The sequence below is a fragment of the Heterocephalus glaber genome, unplaced genomic scaffold, assembly GCF_053883595.1.
Source record: "Heterocephalus glaber isolate CG9 unplaced genomic scaffold, H.glaber_assembly_v1.0 deba00000281, whole genome shotgun sequence".
In the NCBI taxonomy this organism is placed as follows: domain Eukaryota; kingdom Metazoa; phylum Chordata; class Mammalia; order Rodentia; family Bathyergidae; genus Heterocephalus; species Heterocephalus glaber.
Window position 1 is genome coordinate 34,652,002 of NW_028258139.1, and position 27,319 is coordinate 34,679,320.

Genomic DNA, 27,319 nt, shown 5'->3' on the forward strand with positions numbered 1-27,319 from the left:
TGCTCATACACATGTGCCGAATACTTAAGGAATAAAGTGAAAGTAGCCTCTAGGGGATTCTGGGTTATAACTATAGGCCCCCAAGAAGGTTTGCTTTTTCTGAGAACATATGAGGTCACTGGGGAAACTGAATGCTTGGGTTTCCTTTTTTTGTCTTAATAGAGCCCCATCTAGGAGGCCTGGACCTGGGTACAGTTTACAGCAACGTTGACCAGCAGCTGAATGAAACTCTGAGACGCCGCAGACATGTGGGAGAAGACGACTACAACATCGAAGTGCTGCTGGGAGTGGATGACTCTGTGGTCCGGTTCCATGGCAAAGAGCACGTCCAAAACTACCTCCTCACCCTGATGAACATCGTGAGTCCTGACTCCTTTTTGATCTTTTAATTCACTTCTCTTGTTTGGTTAGTGTCCTTTGGAAGCCTCTGTGAGAACCTCCATGACTATGGCTGACCTCCCAAATAGGACCACACTGAATTCATGTTTGGATCTATGTATTTAAAATGCAAGAAAGGAAGAAAGGAAGCATGAAGTAAAAGTTTCTTTGGGTTGATCAATGAGTTTTCCATTGTCATCAAGGGAAAACTATGTATTGGAAAAGCCATAATGGGTTGGAATTAGAAGATGAATTATGATTTTCATTTTCTTCTGGGCATAATCAAAACTGTCAAAACATTGTCTGCCTGCTTTGGTGTGGATTATGAAGGATGAATATTTCTTTCCAGAACTGCTCGGTATTCCAGGATGATAAAGAGTGCTTTACACCTATAGATCTTTTGAGCCTGAGTGGTATTTTCAACACTGTAAGATAGACAGTAATATTTACAAAGTACACAGCTATTGGCACAGTGCTGCACAGCAGTTGCTAAAGGGACCTTCAATTTTGTCCTTTATTTCTCCTTTTTGAGACATACTCACATTCAGAGGAAATTTTGTTAGCATCCTCTAACTTGTGTTCTTTTTTCTCCATTTGAATTGGCAGAGAGCAACTGATGAGGAATCGTAGGTCACCTACTTCTAAAAGATAATTGAGATAGTGACAAACTCCTATATATTTTATTTCATGTCATTTAAAAAGATTATTATATTGATCTTGTAAATTTATTATCTAATCCTATTCTCATTTTTTTCTATGCTTTTGTTTTCTAATTTAATTACTTTGGACATTTATGTCATTTACCATGTCTAAGAACAGATTTCATATAATTATACTGGAAAATAAAAACTCTTAATTTTATGAATCTTTTTTTTATTAAATTCTTTTATTGGTACGTTGTAGGTATACAACACAATTACATTTCTCATTGGGAATTTGTACCGTTACATAATGCATCTTGGTTCATATTTTTTCCCCATTCCTAGCCCTCCCTTCACCACCTCCACCCTTCCCTATTTACAAAGACTTTATTTCCATTATTTTCCATTTCTCATCGTTTTACCTTTCCCTTCTTTCCTTTCCCCTGCCCCTCCCACTACCCCTACCCCTTTGGACCTTTTCTTCCTATTTTACATAATATCGATTATTCATTCTAATCATTGGTACATTTTAGGTATACAATAGAATGACATTCATCATTGGAAATTTGCACCTTTACATAGTCTCTCTTGGTTCTTATTTTTCACCCTTGCCCAGCCCTCCCTTCAACCCCTCCAGTCCTCCCTGTTTACAAAGATTTTGTTCCTATTTTTCCATTCTCTCATATTAATCCAATTCCCTTCTATCCTTTCCACTAGCCCTCCCACTTCCTTCCCCTTTGCCCCTTTTCTTCCTATTTCACATTACCTATTATACATTTAGTCCTTATTTACACTTTCAGTTTCTCACACCAGAGAAAGTATTCAATATTTATTCATGTGTGTCCTATTTATTTCACTTAAGAGTATTGCCTCAATGTGGATCCACTTAGCTATAAATGTCTCTAATTTCTCATTTTTGATGGCTGAGTAGTACTCCATTTTAATAAAAAAACACATATTCTTGATCCAGTCTCCAGTTGATGGGCATTTGGGCTGTTTCCAAGTTTTAGCTATTACAAACTGTGCTGCTATGAACGTGGGTGCACATATATCACTGTGGTATGATACTTTTAATTCTTTGGGGAAGATCCCCAGCAGTGGAATAGCGGGGTCAAATGGGACTTCCAGTCCTAGTTCTTTGAGGTATCTCCATACTGATTTCCACAGTGCTTGTACCAGTCTACACTCCCACCAGCAGTGGAGCAGGGTTCCTCTTTCCCCATAGCCACACCAGCATTTGTTATTGGTTGATTTCATGATAGCCATTCTTTCTGGAGTGAAGTGGAATCTCAGCATTGTTTTCATTTGCATCTCTCGAAAGACCAGTGATGTTGAACATTTTTTCATGTGTTTATTTGATATTTCTACTTCTTTGTGTGAGAAATGTCTGTTCATTTCAGCTACCCATTTTTGGATTGGGTCTTTAAATTTGGGAGGTCTGATCTTTTTCAGTTCTTTATAGATTTGAGATAGTAGACCTTTGTCTGAGGAAGAGCAGGTGAAGATTTTTTCCCACATTGTGGGTTGTCTCTTCATACTGCTGGTGGTTTCTCTTGCTGTGCAGAAGCCTTTTAATAAGAAGAGATCCCACTTCTTGGTTGTTTGTGCTAGTTCACGGGCAACTGAGGTTTTGTTCATAAAATCTTTTCCTACACCGATGTCTTCAACAGTTCTACCTAACATTTGTTCCAAATGGTTCAGAGTTTCTATTTTAATATTTAGATCTTTAATCCATTTTGATTTTAGTTTAATGCATGGTGAGAGATACAGGTCTAGTTTTAATCTTTGGCAAGTTGAAGCCCAATTTTTCCAGCACCATTTATTAAAGAGGCTATCTTTCCTCCAGTGAGGGTGTTTGGCTCCTTCATCACAGATGAGATGGCTGAGTGTGTCTGACATTGTTTCTGCATCTTCTAATCTGTTCCACTGGTCCTCAGGTCTGTTTCTTTGCCAGTACCATGCTGTTTTTCACACAGTAGCTTTGTAGTAGAGTTGCAGGTTGGGGATTGTGATACCCCCTGCCATGTCTCTGTTACCTAGAATTGCTTTTGCTATTCTGAGTCTCTTCTTGTTCCAAATGAATTTTTGGATTGTTTTCTCAAGGTCCATGAAGTATGCTGCTGGGATCTCAATTGGAATTGCATTAAATCTATATAGCAGTTTTGGAAGTATGGCCATTTTCACTATATTAATCCTTCCTACCCAGGAGCAGGGGATGTCTGTCCATTTTCTGATATCATCTTCAATCTCTCTTTCCAGAGTGCTATAGTTTTCAGAGAAGAGGTCTTTGATTTCTTTTGTTAGGTTGATTCCTAGGTATTTCAGTGTTTTGGATGCTATTGTGAAAGGAATTATTTTCCCTATTTCTCTCTCCGTGAGTCTGTCGTTTGTGTAGAGGAAAGCTATTGATATTTGTGTGTTGACCTTGTAACCAGCTACTTGACTGAATTTGGTTATTAAGTCTAGAAGACTTTTGGTGGAGTTCTTGGGGTCTTCTATATAGAGTATCATGTCATCTGCAAATAATGACAATTTGACTTCTTCATTACCTATCTTTATTCGTTTTATTTCTTTCTCTTGTCTAATTGCCATGGCTAATGTTTCTAGAACGATATTGAATAAGAGTGGTGATAGTGGACATCCTTGTCTTGTTCCTGATTTTAGTTTGAAGGGTTTCAGTTTTTGACCATTTAGTATGATATTGGCTGTTGGTTTTTGATAGATGGCTTCTATCAGTTTGAGGTAGAGACCATCTATTCTAATTTTTTGTAGGGTTTTTATCATAAATGCATGTTGGATTTTGTGAAATGCTTTTTCTGCGTCTATGGAGATAATCATATGGTTTTTGTCCTTGGCTCTATTGATACAGTGTATTACATTGATTGATTTTCATATATTGAACCATCCCTGCATCCCTGGGTTGAATCCCACTTGATCAGGGTGTATGATCTTCTTGATGATCTTCTGCATTCTGTTTGCCATTGTCTTATTAAGGATTTTTGCATCTATGTTCATTAGTGAGATTGGCCTATAGTTCTCTTTTTCAGTTGGGTCTTTCTCTGCTTTGGGGATCAAGGTGATGCTTGCTTCCAGGAATGAATTTGGGAGTATTGCTTCCCTTTCAATTTCATTGAAGAGTTTAAACAGTAGTGGCAGCAGTTCCTCTCTAAATGTCTTGTAGAATTCAGCAGTGAAGCCATCAGAGCCTGGGCTTTTCTTAGTTGATAAGTTTTTAATTACGTTTTCATTTTCATTGGTTGATATTGGGTTCTTCAGAATTTTTAGGTCTTCTTCGTTCAACTTTGGCAATTTATGTGTATCTAGGAATCTGTCCATTTCTTCTGTGTTTTCCATCTTCTTGGCGTATAGGTTCTGGAAGTAGGTATTGCTGATCCTCTGTATTTCTGCTGGGTCTGTTGTAATTTCACCCTTTTCATTCCTAATTGCATGGATTTGGGCCTTTTCTTGCCTTTTTCTGACAAGGTTGGCTAAAGGTTTGTCAATTTTGTTGATTTCTTTTGAAGAACCAACTCTTGGCTTCATTGATTTTTTTGTATCATTCTCTTAGTCTCCATTGCATTGATTTCTCCTCTGATCTTTATAATTTCCTCCCTTGCATGAGCTTTGGGGTTGTCCTGTTCTTCTTTTTCTAGAAGCTTGAGATTCAGCATCAGGTTGTTTAATCGGCCTCGTTCTGTTTTCCTAGTATGCGTATTCACTGCTCTGAATTTCCCTCATAAGACTGCTTTCATTGTGTCCCATAGATTTTGATATGTTGTATTGTCATTGTCATTTAATTGAAGGAACTGTCTGATTTCTTCTTTAATTTCCTCTGTCACCCATTGGTTATTCAGAAGTGTGTTGTTGAATTTCCACCTATTAATGAAATTGTTTGAGTTTCTTTTGCTATGGATCTCCAATTTCATCGCACTATGGTCTGATAATATACAGGGGATAACTGCAATTCCTTTGCACTTACTTAAACATGTTCTATGTGTGAGTATGTGGTCTTTTTTTGAGAATGACCCATGTGCAGCTGAGAAGAATGTGTATTCCGATTTTGTGGAGTGGAAGACTCTGTAAACATCTGTTAAATTCATTTGTTCAGGAGTTTGATTGATTTCTAGTATTTCATTACTTATTTTTAGTCTAGTTGATCTATTTGTGACAGTGGGATGTTGAGGTCCCCCACTACAATTGTATTAGTACATATATGACTTTTCATGTCTGTTAGTATTTGTTTTATATAGTTGGGTGCACTAGTGTTTGGTGCATAGACATTTATGATGGTCATCTCTTCCTCTTGAATTCTTCCTTTTACAAGGATGTAGTGTCCTTCTTCATCTCTCTTAATCAGTGTTGGTTTGAAATCTACCTGATCTGCAAAGAGGATAGCTACTCCTGCTTTTTTTCAGGTTCCTGTCTCATGGAGTATTGTTTTCCACCCTTTAACTTTCAGTCTATGAGTTTCCTTTTGAATTAAGTGTGTTTCCTGTATGCAACATATTGTTGGATTTTGCTTCTTGACCCATTCTGCCAGTCTATTTCTTTTGATTGGTGAATTGAGACCATTAATGTTGATGGTTATAACTGAAACATATTGACTTGTCATTGCCACGACTTTTTCTTTTTGTTGGGTTCTCCCCCTTTACATTTAATTTCTTGTCATCCCAGATGGGTTCATTCTGCTTTGCTTCCTGGGGTTGTGATCCTCAATGTCTGTTCCTAGGCTATTGTGTAAAATTCTTTGGAGTGCTGGTTTGGTATTCATGAAGTTCCTAAGGTGCTCTTTGTCATGAAAATATCTTATTTCTCCATCAATTTTGAAAGATAGTTTTGCAGGGTACATCAATCTGGGTTGGAGGGTGTTTTCATTTAGGACTTGGAATATGTCACTGCAAGCTCTTCTTGCCTTGATGGTTTGTGTTGAGAAGTCTGCTGTGATTTTGATGGGCTTTCCTTTGTAGGTGATTTGTTTCTTTTCTCTAACTGCTTGTAGAACTTTGTTCTTCTGTTATGTTTCTGGAATCTTAGCAATTATATGACTATGTGTAGATATTTTTTGATCAAGGCTATTTGGAGTCCTATATGCCTCACTTATCTGTATATCAAGCTCTTTTCCCTGCTTGGGAAGTTTCCTGCCATTATTGCTGTGAACAGATTTTTTATGTCATCTCCACTCTCTCCTGTTTCTTCACTGAGCCCAATCAGTCTTATGTTATTCTTCTTTGCATCATCTAGCAGCTGCTGGATTGATTTCTCATGTTCCCTTATAATTTTGAAGCAATTTTTCTTTTCCTGGTCATTAATTGCAATCTTATCTTGTATATCTGAAATTCTGTCCTCACATTGGCTCATTCTGCTGTGTAGACTTTCAGTGGAGTTTTTCATGTCCTGGAAATCTATTTGCACCTGTTTTATGGATTCCATTTGCTTTTTATGTTGGGATTCCATCATGTTCCTGAGCTCCTCTCTAGATTTATTCATCATGTCTTGCACTAGCGGCCCAATTTCTCCTGTTATCTGAGCAATTCTTTCTGATTTCATTTTTTCCAGATCCCCTTTTGTTGCCAGTTCAGTGGGTCCAGGTGGTTGAGTATCAGAGTGTTCCATCTCCTTTCCCTTTGGGGTTGCTGTAGGTGATCTGGAAGTCTGGTTTTGAGACTTATTTACGTGTTTTCTCATTTCGACTGGGGCGGGTTGCTGTTAACGCCTGCAGGGATTACCTCCTCTGAGCTGGGAGAGGTGGGACAGCGGCCTTGAGCCGCGGTAGGGATGGTGACCCAAAAGCCCTTTCCTGTGGGCTGGGAGCAGCAGGAGGGATGGTGACCGGGAAGCCCGTTCCTCTGGACCAGGGGCAGTGGGATGGTGGCTCAGAAGCCCCTCCCTCTGGGCCGGGAGCAGTGGGAGGGATGGTGGCCCGGAAGCCCCTTCCTGTGGGCCAGGAGCAGCGGGACAGAAGGTGGCCCAAAAGCCTTTTCCTCTGGGCTCAGAACAGCAGGAGGGATGGTGACCGGGAAGCCCCTTCCTCTGGACCAGGAGTAGTGGGACGGTGCCTCAGAAGCCCCTACCTCTGGGCCGGGAGCAGTGGGACTCAGTACCTTGGTCTGGTGGTCTGGTGTCCTCTGCGTCTTGGTAGTGTGGAACCAGGTGGCTGCCTGTCTGCAGTGGGGTGACTCTGCATCTTCTGCGTGACTCGGGACCTCAGTAGGCCATGCACAGACCTGCCTGTCTGCAGCAGGCTGATTCGGCGTGTTCAGTGCCACTCCGGACCTCGGTAGGGCGTGGGCAGACCTGCCTGTCTGCATCAGTGTGATTCGGCATCTTTCGTGCGACTTGGGACCTCGGTAGGGTGTGCACAGACCTGCCTGTCTGCAGTGGGCTGATTCGGCATGTTCTGCAAGACTGAGGACCTCGGTAGGGTGTGGGCAGACCTGCCTGTCTGTAACGGGGTGGTTCGGCATGTTCCGTGCAACTTTATGAATCATTTTTTTATTCTTACATTTAAGCCTATCAGTTATATATATATTTGTTCATTGAGATGTCAATTTAGAAAATTGTGTATAGCATCACTGTGGAATGAAAAAGGTTTTGAAATTCAAACACATTTTTATTTTATTCGCTGGTCTTAATTCCCATTGTTAATGCAAAACAACATATGGTAAGCAAATTAGTAGGCTTGGCAATAAGTATGCATAGAGCATAATTCTTCATGAATTCTAAAAATTCTTTCAACTCTTGACTCTCACTTTTCTGTACTACTTGGTAGCTGTGTGAATTTGGGCTTGCTCCGTAGCGCTCGCTGTCTGCTTCAGTCTCCTTACCTGTATAATAGGAGAGAATACTAGGGATGTTGAACCAAGTTCCTGAGTGAATAAAAGTCAAGTACTATGTATAATGCTGTATGCACATGAATACACATACAGTGCCATTTGAGTTTTCTATGTCAAATTTTATTTTCCAAATTATCAAAATCATAAAAATTGGAGAAACCGTTCTCACTTGCATCATTCATCGTGCCCTTGGGCAGCTCTCTCCCGTCATTGGGCACAATCAGTCAGGGGAGATTGATCCAGCTCCTAGCTGGAAGATTCTGGGAGGAATTCAGCAGAAATATGATTGGTCCTTGTCCTCACACAACTCATAAGCAGTCATGGGACAGTTGTAAAAATTAAGCAATTAGAAGCATGTTATTAAGACACATTTAGATACTATAATGTAGATGTCATGACATTTTAGAAAACGAACCATTTATTGAGAAGTGGTGAAGTGTTAACTTGGGACTTAGGAAGGGGAGGCTCTTGTTCTAATCTTATTTGGCACTGTGACCTCAGAGAAACCATGTTCCATCCTGGGACATAGTTTCCCTGTCTTTTAAAATTGAACGATTTGGGCCGGGGATTTAGCTCAGTGGTTTTGACACCTGCTGCGCAAGCACAAGGACCTGAGTTCGATCCCCGGTACAAAAAAAGAAAATTGAAGGATTCAACAAAATGTTCACTAATTCTATAATCCATCTAGAAGCTAGGAGTTAAGCTGGACTGTAGGCACTTGTTTTTCTGTTGTTGTTTCTTTCGGTTGTTGTTATTTAGAGCTTGAGGTTCTGACAACAAGCACCAGTTGAGCACACTCTCAGCTAGGGAGGTGGCGTAAGTGCACTCCTGCTCTCTGATTTCATAACCTGTCTCTTAATTGCTGTTCCACAGGGCTTCCTGGTGGAGGAGGTCGGGGGTGGGGGTGGGGGGCAGGACATTTAATGGTAGGCTAGACTCGAATTTGCTAGACCTTAAATGCTGTGCTAAGAAGCATATACTTGATTGTATAGATATGAGGACACAGGGTCAGATCTTAGAATCAGAATTTTGGTGGCTACCCAGAGAATGGTGTAGAGAGAAAAGTAAGCCTCTTCTGGGTGTCACAGTGGTTGGGAAGAGATTTGTTGAGGCCTGAACCAAAATTGAAGTATGAGAATGAAAAGGATGAATGAAATGGAAATGTATTAACTTATTTCTTCTTATTTTGCTGGGAATTTGTTGATTTAACAAAGATCACTATTAGTTGAATTGCAGCTACTCTTTGAATGGACTTTAAATTTGAGATCATAACCAAGTAATTTACAATTCAGTAAAGTGGGTTTTTGAAAAGTCTCAAGGTTACTGTAAAGTTCTGTGACATTTAGTACAAATAAGTCTTTATTTATTGGTTAAACTAGGCTGATATGGTGTTAGGTATTCCATTTTGAGGGAAACTATGATTTGATTTAAAAAGCGTATTAAAATATTTGAGTGAAAGATGTTCATGAAATTTATTTCATATTATTATGGCTCTAAACTGAGCATCATTTAGGTATTACCTATAATCTTTAAAATTTTATAAACATTACTGCACAAAGATTGGTGGCAGTGTTCTGTCAGTCCTTGGGGATTTAAGCAATAGTATAACACAACAGATCCAAAAGAAAGAGAACCTTTGAATTAGAAGCATTTTGGTTATGGAGTCAATTAAGACTGATTTAAATAACTTTTGAAAGGGAATTTTAGTTTGAGAAAAGTAGTGTGATAACGTATCACCTTTATGTGAAGATCTTTAAAGCATTTGATAGTGAATATCAGCCACTCTGTAGAGCAGTGATGATGAACCTTTAGAGATGAGTGTCAAACTGCAACCCAAAACCTACTTATTTATCACAGAGTGCCACCACTTCAATTAAACCTGAATAATGAGGCTTTAATTTAGAAAAAAGAACACATACATTAATATCCTTTGTCTTAAAAACAAATAACATGTGTGCCATGAGTTTGCCACCATGGCTCTAGAATTTGCTCTATGTTTACAAAATTTCCACTTCTCCTTAAGACACAAGTAACATCCCCCAATAGCTTGTGCTGTGGCTTTGGTACTTTTGCTCCTGGCAAGTTAAAACAGGAAGCATCAAATTTGATAAAAGTGATGAAATACATAAAAAGTATTTTAAATTTGGAAGGTTAATTTGCATAGCACAAGCTGCTGGTGTTGTAGATCATGCCATTTTTTGAAACTTGTTAAATTTTATCAAATTATTAAGTGAAAGTCAATTAAGAGGACATAAAAGATAGTGTCCATCTATTCCCACCCCTATTGGAAACTAAAATTCTCTCAGCTGCTCTGCACTCACCTAGTACTGACCTGCCATCCATCTGCTCTCTGTGTAGTTTGAGCATTTTTCTTTCTTATGTTCTCTGCGTTTTTTTTTTTTTTTTTTTTTTTTTTTTGGTACCAGGGATCAAACTCTGGTCCTTGCACTTGCATAGCAGACGGCGAAACCACTGAGCTAAATGCCCGGCCCTTCTATGCCTTTCTGTGATGCTATTTGAAAGTGTGACTTTCTTCTTGTCCTCTTTCTTTGCCTCTTTCAGTGCCTTTCTCTTTAACATATTTATGACAGAATAAGGTTAGAGAAATGTCAGCTAGTCCATTATTAAAATACACCTACTCACCTGGCTTTTACGGTAGAACCAGTAGGATTTGTGAGTGGATCAGAGGCTGAGAAAGAGGATCCATAGTGATTCACACTGTTTTTGGCTTACACTGTTTTGAATGTTTTGAATGTTTTGTTGCATAATGGTACAATGTACATAGCCAAGATGGTCTATGAAAAACTACTGTGCAATTAGTGTTGGTGATGAAATCTTTCACAGTATTTGAAATCATCTAGGTCCAGATTCAAAAGGAAGAGTTAGTGTTGTTAAGAATGAAGTCTTATACTAAACATTTTGGTGCTTGTTCTATTCTTGGGCATCTGCTAAATATTTTTTATGAATTCACTACTTTTTCATGGATTTAGTACTTCCTAAAACTAAGATGTATTTATTTCAGTCCTAGTTTACAAATGAGGAGGGAGGAATTTGGGGAACTGAAGTGAGTTTCCCAGGGTCAGGTTGCTGTAGGGCTGGACGCTGACAGGTGTGTCTACCCTGAGCTTGGTGCTCTTCCTGACTAAGCTTCATAGTCTCAGGGCAAGGCAGAAGCCTTTTCTCTATCCCTCGCCAAATATAAATCCAGGGTCTGTCCTTTACCTGCTTCTGTGTCTTATTATTCAAGTCATTTCCATGAGAATCCAATTACTTGCTGATTTAATCAAATTATCCATTTAAGAGTCTCTAGCAGGATGATAAAGCAGATTGCTTTGTTAAGAGGGTAGCTTGCTTTCTTTCACTGTGGAGATGTTCCCTGTACCCAGCAGTACTGCCTGTGGCATGGGGCAGGTGTCCTTTTCATTGGCTGAGATCTATGAAGTGATCTGGGTGTATTGTGCCTGTCAAAATTTTCAGTGCTCTGCACAAATTTGAATCTATGCTTTTGTATGTGGATGGTAATTGTCAAGTGAAAAGAAAACAGTTTATTCAAAATAATTCTAGCTAGTATGAGAGAAAGAGAGATCTAAGAGTCTATGGGTAATGGGTGAAGGGGAGGGGAAGGGGAAATAAGTAGAAAAAAGATATGCCATGTGCAAAAGCCTAATAACCTCAATGAAAGTAAATATTATATGCCATAACATGAGCTAAGATTAATATCAACAAGAACAAGAAGGAGGAAAAGGGAATTAAAGAAGGAAGGGGAAGGGGATTAAAAAAAAGAAACACATTGTATTATGTATATGTATCCACTCCTGAGACGATTGTCAGCCACATGTATGAAAAACATGTACTAATAAAAATAATTTTAAAAGATAAAACAATCTGCCAAGAAATCATAAATAATTCCAAAAATTCAAGAATTCTTTTTTCTTTTAAAATTGGCTATTTATGATGGAAAATAAACTAATGGCAACTAATAGATATGAAATCAGGCTTTTCTATCTAATATCTTTAGAAGAAAATATCAACTCCACAAAAATACTCTGGTTCTTACAAAGCAGAGTAAACTTAAGTGTTAAGAAATATATGTGGTTGCTGCTTAATTAATGATGATGAAATTGGTATACTGTTTTAGATTTCTTAATGAATGTTTTAAAGGCATTGACTGGGTTTAAGGTAGAATTATCTAGGGAATATGTGTTTGGGAGCCCAAGCAGATCATGTAGCATTTTTTGGGGGGGGGTATTCTTGGGAATTTGTTTTTTAATTTTAATTTATATCAATCCTCTAGGCATTTTTTTCACATAGTCTTTGAAAGCCCAAGCCTGTTAGATCCCTTGGGCAGCAAAAGATTAATAAAATTTAGCTACTTTCTACAACTTTCTGATTCTAGCAGGTGAAATCAATGAATCGTAATAATAATAATAACTGTAATAATAGTAATACAATGTGATGGTTCCTTCAGAAGAATCAGCCACAGCACACTGCCAGCATGAACTGAAAAAGAGAGAATGTGGTTTGGAAAATAGCACAGTGGCCAGTGAGGTTTCATAGCTGATGTACGGCTGGAGTTGAACCTGACAGTGAGTAGGCACTCCTGCTAGAGAGCAGGAGATGGGAAGTGGCCTGTGCCCAAGGCACTGAAAGTACAGGTTCACAGGGTCTTGGGAAACACTGTGGGTTTGTCTACATGGTGAAACAGAGGGATATTCAGGGGCGATGCCAGAGGAGATGGGAGAGAGAAGCTGAGGCTAACTTGAGAGTTTACCCACCATTCTGAGGATCATGAATTTTATCTTGCTGATACCAGTATGATTCCTAAACAGTTTTAAAGAGAATCAGTCATTTTGTTGATGTGTTTTAGGAAGAGAACTCCAGATATATTCAAAAGGCTTGGAGCATAGACGTGGTGCTGTGAATGTAGGTAGTCTCAGGGCCAGAGGCAGGGAAGGAACCGTGGTCTGTCTATCTGCATCCAAACTCCTTGCCGTGTACATTACTCTTTCCTCCCTTAATAATTGTTGCAGTTTCTCCATTGTGGATGGAATATACCAGGTCACAGACACAGAATGCAGGGAGCACAAGTCAGTTCAGGGAACTCTTATTAAACATACGTGTATCTCCAGAAATATCCTAGACCAGTGGTGACAAAATCTGGCATGCGTGTTATTTGTTGTTAGAAAAAACCTAAAATCTCAGTATTCAGGTTTAATTGCAGTGGTGCTGCTTTGCGATCAGTGTGGGTTTTAGGCTGCAGTTTGGATACTCGTCTCCTAAAGGTTCGTATCACTGTCCTCGACTCACCATTCTAGGAGCACTCTCACATCATGTGTTCAATTCACATAACAGCACCCACACCAAGTGTTGCCTAAGGCGTCATCCTTTTGGTTTTTACTTCAGAATCTGAGTTGACCTTCTGAATTTTCCTCTGGTTCTGCTGCCCAAATTCCCCTCCAAATGTACACAATTCTTCTTCTGTAGGCCACAGATACCAGACTGATCTCCTCCTTCCCTGTCTCACTCCAGCCTGTATCTTCACCAGGGTCCAAAACATAGACAGTGTTTTCTGCCTTCTCAGGGGACCATCTTTCTCATTCTTGAAGGAAGGGAGTCAGTTATACCTGGGCTTTGGTATGAATCTATTCTTACAAAAGGTCAGAAGGAAAAAAAAAAAAGGCCAGAAGAGTGTCTGGAGTCTTGCTGCTGAGTGTCTATTTTCAGTCCTCCCAGAACACCTTGGATGCTTAAATGAAGTATAAAGCATAATTAACATAAAGGGACGGACTTATCGAAAACAGTCATCTGACTCATAATAATCTTCCTTTCTGGAAAACATTTCAAGTGGGCTTACATTCCCCACATGCAGACTTTTGAAATTGTATTAAAGGTCATTGCAGCTGTCCCAGTGAGTTGGATGGTCCCTAAGCTGCTGGACAGATCCAAGAAATGTCTGCAGGACTTGTTAACGGGTTGGCCCTAATACTTGAAGGATAAACTGGTAAACAGTATGAAACACCTTAAGCCTTGTAGGCTGATTATTTTTCATGAAGAAAAGTAGAGAATCTTGGTCAACAAGGAAAAGTAGTTCATAGGAAGGTAGACATTGAATAAGGGACATGGAGAATAGATGTTTTAGAACAAAAGGAAGGTGTGGGAAACAGCCAAAGAGGATAGAAAGACTCTTTCTGTGACAGGGAAAGGCAGCTAAGAAAATGGAGCTAGCACTGGCATCAGATAACCTAATTTGCATGTTACTTCTGCTAGTCATTTCATGAAATACCAAGCAGGCACAACTCCTCTGAGTCTCAGTTGCCTTATGCAGTACTACGGAAGTGTCCCTGGGCAGGCTTTAGAGTTTTGTCATACACAATGTATGATTAAATTTAAACATTTTAAAAATTATTGCAGTAAAAAACACATTGTCATCCACTTACCTCAGAATATTCCCCTGGCTGCTAACACACCCGACATGTTTATCCACTTTCTACAGCAGGTATGGAAGTCTATCCTCATGTCTTCACAAGGTATGATTAAAAATGCAATGAACGCTGTTACAAGTGCCACCCAACAAATTGGCAGGCTTGGAAAGATATTGCAGTGTGTCCTCGGCCACTTTATTCACTGGATTTGGCACTGTGTGACTTCTGGCTCTTGCTCAAAGTCAAATGCCCATGAAAGGTAAACATTTTGAGTTGATTCAGAACACTGAGGCAGCCAAGACAACTCGACGACAGACACTCAAGAAAGAGGTCATCATATTGTATATGTAAAATGTACCAATAAACTTAATGAAAAACAAAACAACAAAGAAAGAGGACTCCAGAGCTGTTGCAGAAAGTGGCAAGAAGGATGGGATTAAATGTGTTTGAAAGGGTAGGAGGAGGATTTTGCAAAGGAATGATGGCAGCATGTTTTTACTGTAATAATTGTATGTTCTGCCATACCATGTATGAAAGCCTTTGCCCTTGGTTTGGCCTTTTCCAGGACCCTGTCCCCAGGAAGTGGCTTCTCCAGGTCTTTCCTGTGCAGTCTCCCCCAGCCGACTGCCTGATCTCAAGTGGTACCCATCTCTCCTCTTCTACTTTGTCAGTCATGCTTATTTATTCATAACAACTATTTTCATCTCAAATGATCTTGACTGCATGTCTTTATGTATTTATTTTAACATGCTCATGATTGATAAGAACTAAGACTCCAGCTCTTTTACTAATCAGTTCCCTACCCCAGGACATCTTAGCATAGAGCAACTGTTCAATAAACATTTGACAAGAATATTAATAAACAGTCATTAGTATGAGGTTGCAATTGAGGGAGAAAGAGTTGGGAGATTGGGAGGACAGCTACCTACTCTAAGTAGAAGAAATACAGAGTGTGGGACTGATTGTTTAGAACTTTTAATACATAAGAGAGAATTATGGCTGGGCATGGCGGTGCACGCTTATAATGCCAGCACTCTGGCAGGCTGAGACAAGAGGATCTGAAATTTGAGTTCAGTCTGTGCAATTTAGCCACTTAGCAAGGTCTTGTCTCAAAATAAAAAATTACAAAAGGACTTGGGTTCAGTTCCTAGTACTGCAAAAAAATTGTACTATTCATTTGCTTCTATGTGAAAATAGCAATAAGTGTGGCTAACAAATTTTCTTTTGCATTTGTTAAGGTCAGGCATCATTTAAATACCGTACATATATGAGCTCATGTATTCTTTTCAGCATTCTTATGAAGACAGTCCTGTAATTATTCCATTTTATAGATGAGGAAATTGGGGCATAGAGACTACTAAATACCATGCCCAAGGTCACATAGCTAAAAGTATCCCCAGGGCATTCGGATGCAACCCTATATTAACCACTGCATTATACTGTCTCCCATGACCCAATCCACCCATCTGAAAGGAAAATGAGTGTTGCTTTGTTGAAACCAAAGTTGTTCATCAGCTGGTCAGACACAGCAGATCAGCTTGTCCTGCCAGTGAAGTATCCTGAGAGAAACTGTCCGGTCTGGGAACAAACCTGGAAGGAATTTTCTTCTCAAGGAAGGAATCCTTGATTTGATTTTACCTTTTTCTCTCTTCACATCATTGGCAACCTCATTCAAATTTTGGTCATCTGAAAACTGAAGTAATACTCTGTTTACCCCTTCCTGCAGGGAATTTAAAAAGGACTCTAGGCTCAACCCATCTCAGCGAAAGCCTCCTCCAGACAACTCTTGGGGGGAAAGATGTCCCATTCTTTTTTTGTTTTTTGTTTTTTTGCTTAAATTCTTTTATTGGTACATTTTAGGTATACAATACATTTACATTTATCATTGGGTGCTGGTACCTGTACATGACGTATCTTGGTTCTTATTTTTCCCCCGTTACCTGTGCACCCTTCACCCCCTCCACCCTCCCCATTTACAAAGACTTTGTTTCCATTTTTTTTCTCATAGTTTTTCCTTTCCCTTCTTTCCTTTCTCCTTCTCCTCACACTTCCCCTACCTCTTTGAACCTTTTCTTCTTATTTCAAATTATCAGTTATTGGTTTCAATCCTTATTTACACTTTCAGTTTCTCACACTAGAGAAACAATTTGCTATTTACATACATGTGTCCTATTTATTTCACTTAAGAGTATGGCCTCAGTATGCATCCATTTAGCTATCAATGTCTCTAGTTTCTCATTCTTTATGGCTGGGTAGTACTCCATTTTATAAAAAAAAAAACACATCTTCTTTATCCGGTTTCCAGTTGTTGGGCACTTGGGCTGTTTCCAAGCTTTAGCTATTAGGAACTGTGCCACTATAAACATGGGTGCACATTGCTGTGGTATGATTCTTTTAATTCTTTGGGGAAGATACCCAGCAAGGGAATAGCTGGGTCAAATGGGACCTCTAGTCCTAGTTCTTTGAGGTATCTCCATACTGATTTCCACAGTGGTTGCACCAGTCTACACTCCCACCAGCAGTGGAGTAGGGTTCCTTTCTCCCCACACACCTGCCAGCATTTGTTATTGGTTGATTTCTTGATATCATCTATTCTTTCTGGGGTGAGGTGGAATCTCAGTGTTGTTTTCATCTGTATCTCTTGAATGACCAGTACTGTTGAACATTTTTTCATATGTTTATTTGCTGTTTTTACTTCTTTGTCTGAGAAATGTCTGTTCATTTCAGATGCCCATTTTTGAATTGGGTCTCTAAATTTGTGGACTCTGATTTTTTTCCGTTCTTTATATATTCCAGATAGTAGTCCTTAGTCTGATGTACAGCTGCTAAAAATGCTTTTCCACATTGTAGGTTGTCTCTTAGCTCTGTTGGTAATTTCTCTTGCAGTGAAGAAGCTTTTTAATAAGATGAGATTCCAGTTGTTGATTCTTTCTGCTAGTTCCTGTGCTACTGAGGTTTTGTTGATAGTCTTTTCCTATGCCAATGTCATCAAGAGTTCTACCTAACTTATCTTCCAGCAAGTTCAGTGTTTCTGTTTTAATATTTAGATCTTTAATGCACTTTTATCTTAGTTTAGTGCATGATGGTAAATATGGGTCTAGTTAATCTTTAGCAGGTTGAAATCCAGTTTTTCCACCACCATTTATTAAATAGGCTATCTTTCCTCCAATGAGGGTGGTTGGCTCCTTTGTTAAAGATGAGGTGGCTGAGTATGTCTGGAGTTGTTTCTGCATCTTCTAATCTATTCCACTGATCCTCAAGTCTGTTTCTTTGCCAGTACCATGTTGTTTTTATTACAGTAGCTTTGTAGTGTAGTTTCAAGTTGGGGGTTGTGATACCCCTTGCCATGTCTCTGTTGCCTAGAATTGTTTTGCTGTTTAGGTCTCTTCTGGTTCCAAATGAATTTTTGGACTGTTTTCTCTAGTTCTCTGAAGTATAGATGTTCCATTCTCATAGATGCATGTTGGTTTGCATTGTTCAGTGTCAAACATGTGGCTTCTTGGAATGTTGATACTTCACATTTTTCTTACCACCCAAACACTGGTTATGCATTTCACCATTGCATGCTGATTTGCTGCAGCTTCTCTTTATTTTCCCTCAATATTTTTTAAGCACATCATCACACTGAACATGAAGAAGTTTTAATTTATATTAAATTCAGAATTCAGATCCTCATGTCCTTAAATTTATGTGAAGGAGAATTATAAAATCAAGAGATTTTTTTGCTGTCTTTTTTGAGATATTTCTATCCCATATTCTTAAACTCAGAGGTAGTGAATCACTGGTAAGGACAACTCATTCTTGCATAGTGATGGACTGTGATGTGCAGATGTGTGCAAGTATAGCGCAGTGGCTAAGACTAGTGAGTGTGGACTCAAACTGTCTAGGTGGATCCCTTGCTCTCTCTGCTGATTGTGTGACCTTGGTAAGTGATTTAACTTCATAGGGTCTCAACTTAATCAGTGCTAAATGTCAATAATATCACTAAAGATGCTTTGAGGATTTCTTACATTAGTGCAGGTATAGCATTTAAAATAGTGCCTAGAGGGCCAGGGATTTAGCTCAGTGGTTCCGCCGCCTGCCTCGCAAGCGCAAGGACCCGAGTTCGATCCCTGGTACCAAATAATAATAATAATAATAATAAAATAGTTCCTAGAATCTGGAAGACTACATAATGCCAGCTATTATTTTTGTTGTCGATGTTGCTTTTACTTTGAAAAAATTGCTTTCTTTGTCCCTAAGTTGTAAAAATACCTTCTTAATGGATACTATTTTAGTCCCTCCTGATAGCCTCAAATTATTCATTGTGATATGCTTTTAGTTCTTCCTCTATATCATTTATTGGCTGTTAAATAGAGCAGATCATGTTTTTATACCTCATATATATACTTATATGTATTGTAGTCAGATGACAAAAAATTCTCCATAAATTTTTTTTCGATGTTTTTTCCTTGCTTTTGAGAGTCAGGTGACTAGGCATTCCAAAACAACCTTTTCCTGAGGATGTTTTAATTTTTAATTTAATTTTAAGGAAGCCATTTCTTTGTGTGTAAACATGGGAAAAGGCAGACATACCAACTGGCGTGTGTGTACCCTGAGGTGACTTGAGCAGCTTGTCCTCTGCTCCTTCCACAGTGTGCATTCTGCCATCTACTGGAAGAACTTTTTTGCACCCTCCAGACTTAAAAATTGAAGTGTCAAATGATTTTTTCCAATAATTTTCTTGATAATTTAAATCACATCATTCATTTGATTGAGATTTTAAAAATTCAAATAGAGGTATTTTAAATTCCCTCTCAGTGAAAACTATGAAGGGGAAATATTTTTTAATCTTTTCAGGTTATGAAAATGTATCACCAAAGCCTTTTATGTGAGTAAAATGGGTACTGAGTACTTTGCATTTAGTTGACTTCAGTTTCATGACCTTCTGCTTGCCTGAGCAGCAGCCCTAAGAAGTAGGCAGACAATCATGATGAGTTTTTCAATCAGAAGCAGTCTGGGAGAGGTCAGTTAACTGCCCAAATGTGCTTGTCAGTGGCAGAGCCGAGACTGGAACCCAAATCTTTGGGTGTATGATCTCGCCTTGCTGTGTTATCTCCAACTCTTCTTTTTAAAATTTATTTATTTTTTATGGTACTGGGGATTGAACTGGGGTCCTTGCGCTTGCGAGGCAGATGGCAAAACCACTGAGCTAAATCTACAGCCCTTTTTTAATTTTTTTTTTGGTAGTGGGGATTGAACTCCAGACCCTGCCCTTGAGAGGCAGGAGCTGGAACCACTGAGCTAAATCCCCGGCAAGGAAATCTCCAACTCTTACCCTGACTTGTGTGTCTCAGTACCAGACTACTGCACCTCCCGCGGTGCTGAGGCTGGATAAGACAAAAGCAGTCAAATTACTAAGTTCATTTAAAAAGTGAATAATGCACAGAACTAACCTTTGTAAGCCTTGAAAAGTGAAATAATGAGATCCAGAAATGTGCCTCGTACTGTTGATTCACCACATTGAAAGAATACTTTCTGCTTTGTATGTAAAAATATTGTTCACTTATGTTTGATTTTTTTCTGCATAGCAATGTGTACTCCATAAGGTTCAAAACTGACTCCTGACTCCTAATGTCCCAAAACTGGTGTTTACTGAAGCAGCTTGTTATCTGATTATCCTGGCATAGCAGTGAATTTTGTTCATTAACACTTCTGCTGGTGTATGGTAGTTTGACTTTTAAAATAGTGATCCTTTAATTGTTCAATAATGTAATGTTGCCATTGGGAACAAGAAATTTGCCTGTAATACTTTTTGGGCACTGTTAGATTTTTAAAATTCACCAAATGCAAATGCATTTGCTAATGCATGTATTTTACACTAATCCGGATATCACAGGCTATTTGTTGTTCTTACCTCCTTTCCTTCATTTTGTGCATCGAGGGCTTCCTGACATGGCCTCACCTACCCATGTATGTACAGTGTGAGTCATGCAGGTTGCACTGTAGTCCTCATTGCATCTGTAATGGCTATACCTACCCTCTGTCACTTCTTCACTTTTTCTTCCCATCTGCTTTCTAAAGTTTTAAGATGTGTGGTTTTTAGTTTTCCTTATTTACTAATATTGCTTTCAACTCTTTTTTTAAACATCAAATGCTTTTACATTTCAGCTACACTAAACTAAGTACAGGTAAGATCTTTGTGTGCAGCCGTGTTTGTAGTTTGAAACAGCTGCTTTATACAATGTTTCTTGGGATGCCCATGACTCTGGATGAATGTGTTAATGACACATCTGGCTTGAGACTTTTATTTTTATTAGGACTATAGTGTTGGGAATTTTTTAGCAGATAATCTAGAAGAGGAAGGTGGGTTTATTTAGTCTTTAATTAGACCATGTGAAGTATGGCATGAGATATGATAATCTGCCCATGAGCAAAACAGCCAAAAGAATTACAGCCGTTCATGTAACATTTAGTTTTTCTTCATAGTGAATTGAAATTTACCTATCCAATAATATGAATGGTTTTAAGCCTTTTTTATAGATATACAGCATAAATCTAACCTCTCTTCTATATGACAGCTATTATTCTTCTTTCTGGATTTTTCTACTTCCTAATACCCCTCAAATGCCCCTCTTCGCTTCTCAATCATAAATTTTCTGAGCAGTTCTTTGCATAAGTCCTTAATTCTTACCCCAGCCCTGTAAGGTAGCATTTTTTATGTCCTTTTGACTGAGGCTCATCAGAGACATAAAGCACTCACACGCAGTGGGGGAGAACAGGTTACCTGGGATTCTTCCTGTCTGCTGTCTGAGCTTTCACCACCATACCTCGCCACCACCCTTCATGTGACACATCTCCCTGGCTCCTTGCTGTCTGCTCTCTCCTCAGTACCATCATGTTTGTTGAACACCTGTCTTTCAAGATAGCACCAAAAAATCTTGGTGTTTGAGCTGTGCTCAACCCTGGAGTCAGGCAGCTCAGGCATGTGTTCAGGAACACACTGCAGATTTTTCTCACATTTTGGCTTGTCTTGTATAGGTATTAAATTGGAGCTTGTCTCTGTGCTCCCATGTGGACACATGTACACATGTGTATTTATAAATGTATGTGTGTATATATATTTCCCCATTAAAAAACTTGACATGATTTTTGGTAAGCTATGCTGTCACTTTTGGTATAGTCTTGCTTACCTTCATCTTTGCTGTTCTTTCCCTTTCTGTGCTGAGTGTACCTTCCACCTACATTCAAGGTCCTGCACCAGATTCTTGAAACAGTTCACTGAGATTTCATGGTCTGTTTCTTGGACAGTGTGTCAAGTCATATTTTATGATTTGTGAATTGCTTTTTTCAAAATAGTCTGTTGTTCTTGAGTCGTATTCATTTTTAAAGCTTTTCCTCGTGGGATTATCCTTGTCTTTTCTATTCAGGTTTTAGATCTGTTGTATCTTCTGTAAAGATAGGAATTAGTGGGCTGGGGATTTAGCTCAGTGGTTTTGCCGCCTGCTGTGCAAGCGCAAGGACCCAAATTTGATCCCCGGTACCAAAAAAGAAAAAAAAAAAAAAGATAGGAGTTAATTTCTGATCGCTCTTTTAGTTACTGTGATGACTGTTGAAACCTTGTTCTCAGAAACAGCTAAGAACTTTGTAACCTAGCCAGATAACCCTGTCTTTCTCATTCCTGCTGGCATTTGCCAAATTGGGCATTTTAAATCTGCATTTATTTTGCATTAGCTTAATCAGATGATAAAATTACAGTTCACTTGCTTTAATTCCAATCTCTGCAATATTAGAGGATACCAAATCACCTAAGGAGTTTCAGTAACAAGCAGAGACTCATTTTGGCTTTTCTGAGTTGCATCCCAGGGCTGCTGCTCATCAGATGTACACTTGTTCATCTCCTTAGTAATTTGATGCTGCAGGGCCTCTATCCCATAGAGCTTCTAAGCAGTCACTGCCCCTCTGCTTCACTCCGGGGAGGGGAAGCAGGAGAGCCGCCTGCTTCCTGCCTCAGTAAAGCACCATTGCTCCTGTACACCAACCCACATGGCATGCCTCCTCACCAGATGCTCCTGCTGCCTGAAGGAACACCCTAGAGGCAATGCCTGCTGCCCTTTCTGTCCCCATGTGGCTGTGACCCAGCACAGGTCAGCAGAAAATTCACCCTCTCGTGGTTGTTTGGGTGAGTGTTACATGCATGTGTGTTACACTTTACACACATGCTGACCGTTTCCAACACTCAGTGTTACAATGAAACTCCATCAAAACACACTTTCTATGTTAATATTACTGTGAAATTTATGAAATCAGTAATTCATATATTTAAGGATTGTCCCAAAACTAAAGATAAATTACTTTATTCCAGAGTTCAGCTTAAGCTAAATCTAAAAAAACAAAATGTAATTTGACTTGAATACTTGTGGCAGTTTCCATGGTTAATCCATTAAATGTTGCACATGTCTTGAAATCTTTTGTAAGATCTTTCTTTTAGGAATTATCTCCTTTGTTTCTAGGTGAATGAAATTTACCATGATGAGTCCCTCGGAGTGCATATAAATGTGGTCCTGGTCCGAATGATAATGCTGGGTTATGCAAAGGTAAAATGCCTTAAAATATGTGGGATATGAACATTAGAGACGGGGTTAGCAATAGAATACTAAATCTCAGAAGCTGCAGCTGCTCTGTGTCTCATGTAGACCCCTGGTGGCACTGAACTGAAAAGAGAAACTGCCACTAGTAGAGATCTCCAAATTAGAACAGATAATGATTTGTATGATTCTACCATTTAGTTACTTCTCTCTAAGGGAAATGTAGGATAGTTATCCTAACTGTAGATAAAAATATATGAAAGAAAATAAATACATAACATTAAGAGAGTTAACTTAGCCTCTGGGAAGCTGACATAGGAGGATTGGGAGTTCAAGCCCAGCCTGTGTAACTTAGGAACTTGGCAAGACCCTGCTTCAGAAATTTTTTAAAAAGGGGGGTGGGGGTGGGGGCTGGGGTTGTAGTTCAGTGCAGGAGGCTTGGGTGCAATCTCCACTACAGCAACGCAAAGGGAGGGTGAGTTTTGTTAGGTCTCCATTATCAAGTTTGTAATTTATATATTCACTCAGAATGTCTGTATTGAGTGCCTGCTATGTGATGTACTCTTCCTAGGTACTTGGAATATGTTACTGAAAACAAAGATAAAGATCTTGCCTTCTCTTGATTTGTTAAAAAGACTACTTTACATATATCATTTCATATTTAAAAGTGAAACTTGAGTCATTTGTAGGAAAATGGATGCATCTTGAGACCATAATGTTTAGTGAAATAAGTCAGAACACAGGCTTAAATATCACATGATTTCTCTTATATGAGAAACCCAAAGTTTAAAGAGCAAAATAAAAGATAGATAATAGGAAGTAAGGAGCTAGATCATTCCCAAAGGGAAGGGGACAAGACATGGGGGAGGGGCAGGGAAAGGAGATGAAAAAGGAATCCAGATGTGATGTGTACAGATACCACCTCCCCACGAGGAATGTAAACATTATGTACTACATATATGTATTAATAAAAAATAAAATATGCAATAATACTTTCCATTTAAAAGAACTTCAGTACTTTTTTGAAAACAAAAGCTTGGTCCTCAGAATGCACACGTACTAGTCATTTCATGTAATATAGTTTACATTGACAAGTTTTAAAATGATTCAGGATATGTCCCTGTCCTTGGAATTAATGAAATAGGTGAAAGTGTCTCCCTTTGAGGGGGAAACATGGAGGAAGTGACTAACTTGGCAGTTTTCTTGATGTTTAAATTACATGCCTTCTCCCATAATTAATCCTTCTCATTATGAAGTGCTAATGAATTTGTGCAATTAGGAAAGAGGAAAAATCCATATGCTTGCATTTCGTTATATATTTAACATCCACTTATCTTTGTCTAATGACAGGAAGGCCTTGATCTTTAGTTTGTCCCATAAACCTGACCTACTTTGAGGCTCCCAAGGAACAGAAGTTAGTGCCAGCTGGCGATGCTGACAGCCTTCTATTGGTTCTTAAATCACTTGTTTGGAGAAGTATGTGATCCGCATATAACAAACCCATCTAATTTTATTAAGAATGTAAACAGTGATAACAACATTTGCTGAAACTTAACAAAATTCTGAGCCTGTCAGCCAAGTTGAGACTCATTTTGGGTTTCAAGCTCAATTTCTCATTCTATCAGAAACACTCTGGATGTGCAGCTTCTGGGCGCTTGAAGGATGGCCCCTTTTACCCCTGAACTTTTAACTCCAGACTGTAATGTGGCAGCATTCCCAGGAACTTAATTCTGTCTGTTGGAACTGCAAGATAAGAGTCCATCCCTCTTCATTGTCATGAGATTAAAAAATTGTTTTGGGGTTTTTTTCAATGTGAGGTTAATATAATCTGACTGTTCCTCATAAACTAAAATTTGACTAGCCTTGCTAGTTTATGGAAGAAATTTCTATTCTTTCCACATGTTGATTATTTCTGGACCAAAAAAGACACAAAATTCTTAACAGAGATCTTTTACTTTCATACCTCTGGAAAAAAGTCTTATACCAGAATCTTTTCCTCTACTTTTGTTCTTAACATCTATGAAATTTAAAATCTAAGCAGAATCAAAATATATATTTATACTTCTAAAATTCTTATTCAAGTGATTATTGATGAGTTTCCTCAAAATAGCAAATCTTGGCATCAGACTTACTCATAAATTTTACAGATTAACCTTCTCACAAGAATTTTGAATATTACTCAGATATGCTTATGAGCGTTTTGAATTCTCAAACTACAGTAGGTATCTAATACCCCAAATAATATTATTCAATAATTATTAAATATTAATGTCAATTTAATTATTAAATTACTTAAATATGTAGTATAAATTATTTATTATATCATATGTTATAATATAATTATATAATAATGGATTGTTTATAATTATAAATTATTTAAATATTAATATTAATATTAATTATTATTAAATAATTCTTATATATTATTGAATAACATTATTGAACATGTTAGGGCCCAAATTTCAGCTTCACAAAAACTTATTAAAGGAACCCTTTGAGAAAATGTTAGTGTGTCTTTAACACGTTCTTTCCTCTTAGTCCATCAGCCTCATAGAAAGGGGAAACCCATCCCGGAGCTTGGAGAATGTCTGTCGCTGGGCTTGCCAACAACAAAAATCTGATCCTAACCACTCTGAACATCATGATCATGCAATTTTCTTAACCAGACAAGACTTTGGACCTGCTGGAATGCAAGGTATTACCATTAACATGTAGAAGGAACACTATGGGTGCAGTGTTACAAAAGCAGCCCTAACTCAGGCAGTCTGTTGAAGTGTTCAGGTTTCCACCACCACTTTCCACCCTTTTGTAGCCAAGCATACATTTTCTTTCTGCTGATTCTAGTGATTTCTGTGGAATTCACAATGATAAATCCCACTTAATATTCTAATGAATTATACTTGCCTTTAAAACAATGATTGTGCACTGAGTCGTGGAGGGGATGCTATAAAATGCCCTGTGATTTCCACTGTTTGAAAGAAGAGCTGCTGTGAGAAATGCCTGTTGCCAAAGAGTTTTCTTTCAAAGTCAGCTTACATTTATCTAATAAATTCTGATGTGGACATTGGAAAAAGCAGACTGATGATTTTCTTTTCAACATTGGTGGAATTTTTAGCTCCCTTCATCAGTGCCACAATATCAAATGCTATTGACTAGAACAGAAAGGCAGGGTTGGCCTGTGGGCAGAGCAGAATGGTACCCCCAGTCAACTCCTTCACTCAGGGAAGAAGAAAATGAAAACCCAGTGAATCTTTTTAGAGATGATAACCTGTGGCTTTCCCAAGAGAATGTGCCATAAGGCTAGCAGGGAAATAATGCTGCCCCTGTTTGCTGAAAAGCCTGCTTTTTACTTTTCCCTAGGCAAAGATCCAGTAGTAATTCTTAATGGCTTTTCTCATAAAATAAAAATAAAAGTAATTGTCATTCTCTACAGGATATGCTCCAGTCACGGGCATGTGTCATCCAGTGAGAAGCTGCACCCTGAATCACGAGGATGGTTTTTCATCTGCTTTTGTAGTAGCCCATGAAACTGGCCATGTGTAAGTCACTGCTGACAGCTGTAAGGGAAAAAGGTCTTTTCTTCGCTTGTCCCAGTATTGTTCAGGCTTTGGGCAGGATGCATGCCAGCATGCAGCTCGCATGCTTTGCCAAGGGCAAGGAACTGAATACAGTGAGTGGCTGTCCTGCAGCCTTCGCAGAGTTCCAGCATAGAAAGGCGTTGCTGTCAGACCGCACCCAGCTTCAGTCTACGCAGCTGCTCCAAGAGAGCTGCCAAGACTTAGCAACTTCGTCCTTTCCAGCACCTCCTATCAAGACAGAAGCAAAGCACAGCAGTAGAAGCTGTGGCTCACAGCTGGGGTTTCCTTCCTTTGTGTTACAGGCTGGGCATGGAGCACGACGGGCAAGGCAACCGGTGTGGTGAGGAGACTGCGATGGGCAGTGTCATGGCGCCCTTGGTGCAAGCCGCCTTCCACCGCTACCACTGGTCCCACTGCAGTGGCCAGGAGCTGAGGAGATACATCCAGTGCGTGCTGGGAACTGTGCGGCCCTTTGCTTAGAGCCCCAGACATGAGGCCGACTCTAGGACTGATCGCCAGAATTCCCGTTCAGCAAAAGCTGTTGATAGTAGATGTTTCCTTAGCACTCAGTGGTGTGGGCAGTGTACTTCTATGATGTAATCACAACATTGTAAGCTGTAAGCCAGAGCCCAAGCCCAGCTATCACAGCAGTGTGATTTCCCTGTAGTGTCCTCTTTGTGGAGCCTTTTCCTAATGGCCAGAGGCGCTGAGTGAGTGGAGCAGGTCATAAGTCCCAAGTGCTGGCCTCTCCCTGTCCAGTAGTGTCAGGGTCTGTCCTGCATCAGATGGCAGCTCGGTTAGTGAAATGAGCAAGCAGTTTCCTGTGTCCTACTTGGCTGACTTGTTGGAGTGAATAAGATGAACAGTCTTTTTCTACATTGAACTAACACCAAAAATCTT

General features: G+C 39.1%; 1 protein-coding gene across 1 annotated transcript in view; it reads left to right on the forward strand.

The window, feature by feature from the left end:
* Adamts3 (ADAM metallopeptidase with thrombospondin type 1 motif 3) overlaps positions 1 to 27,319 on the forward strand; it is a 343,729-nt gene that overhangs the window by 265,582 nt on the left and 50,828 nt on the right. The window contains exons 6-10 of the mRNA XM_087185304.1: positions 163 to 359; positions 22,767 to 22,850; positions 25,380 to 25,536; positions 26,275 to 26,380; positions 26,722 to 26,865. Of these exons, the coding sequence (XP_087041430.1) occupies positions 163 to 359; positions 22,767 to 22,850; positions 25,380 to 25,536; positions 26,275 to 26,380; positions 26,722 to 26,865 (688 nt within the window). The remainder of the gene's footprint in view (positions 1 to 162; positions 360 to 22,766; positions 22,851 to 25,379; positions 25,537 to 26,274; positions 26,381 to 26,721; positions 26,866 to 27,319) is intronic.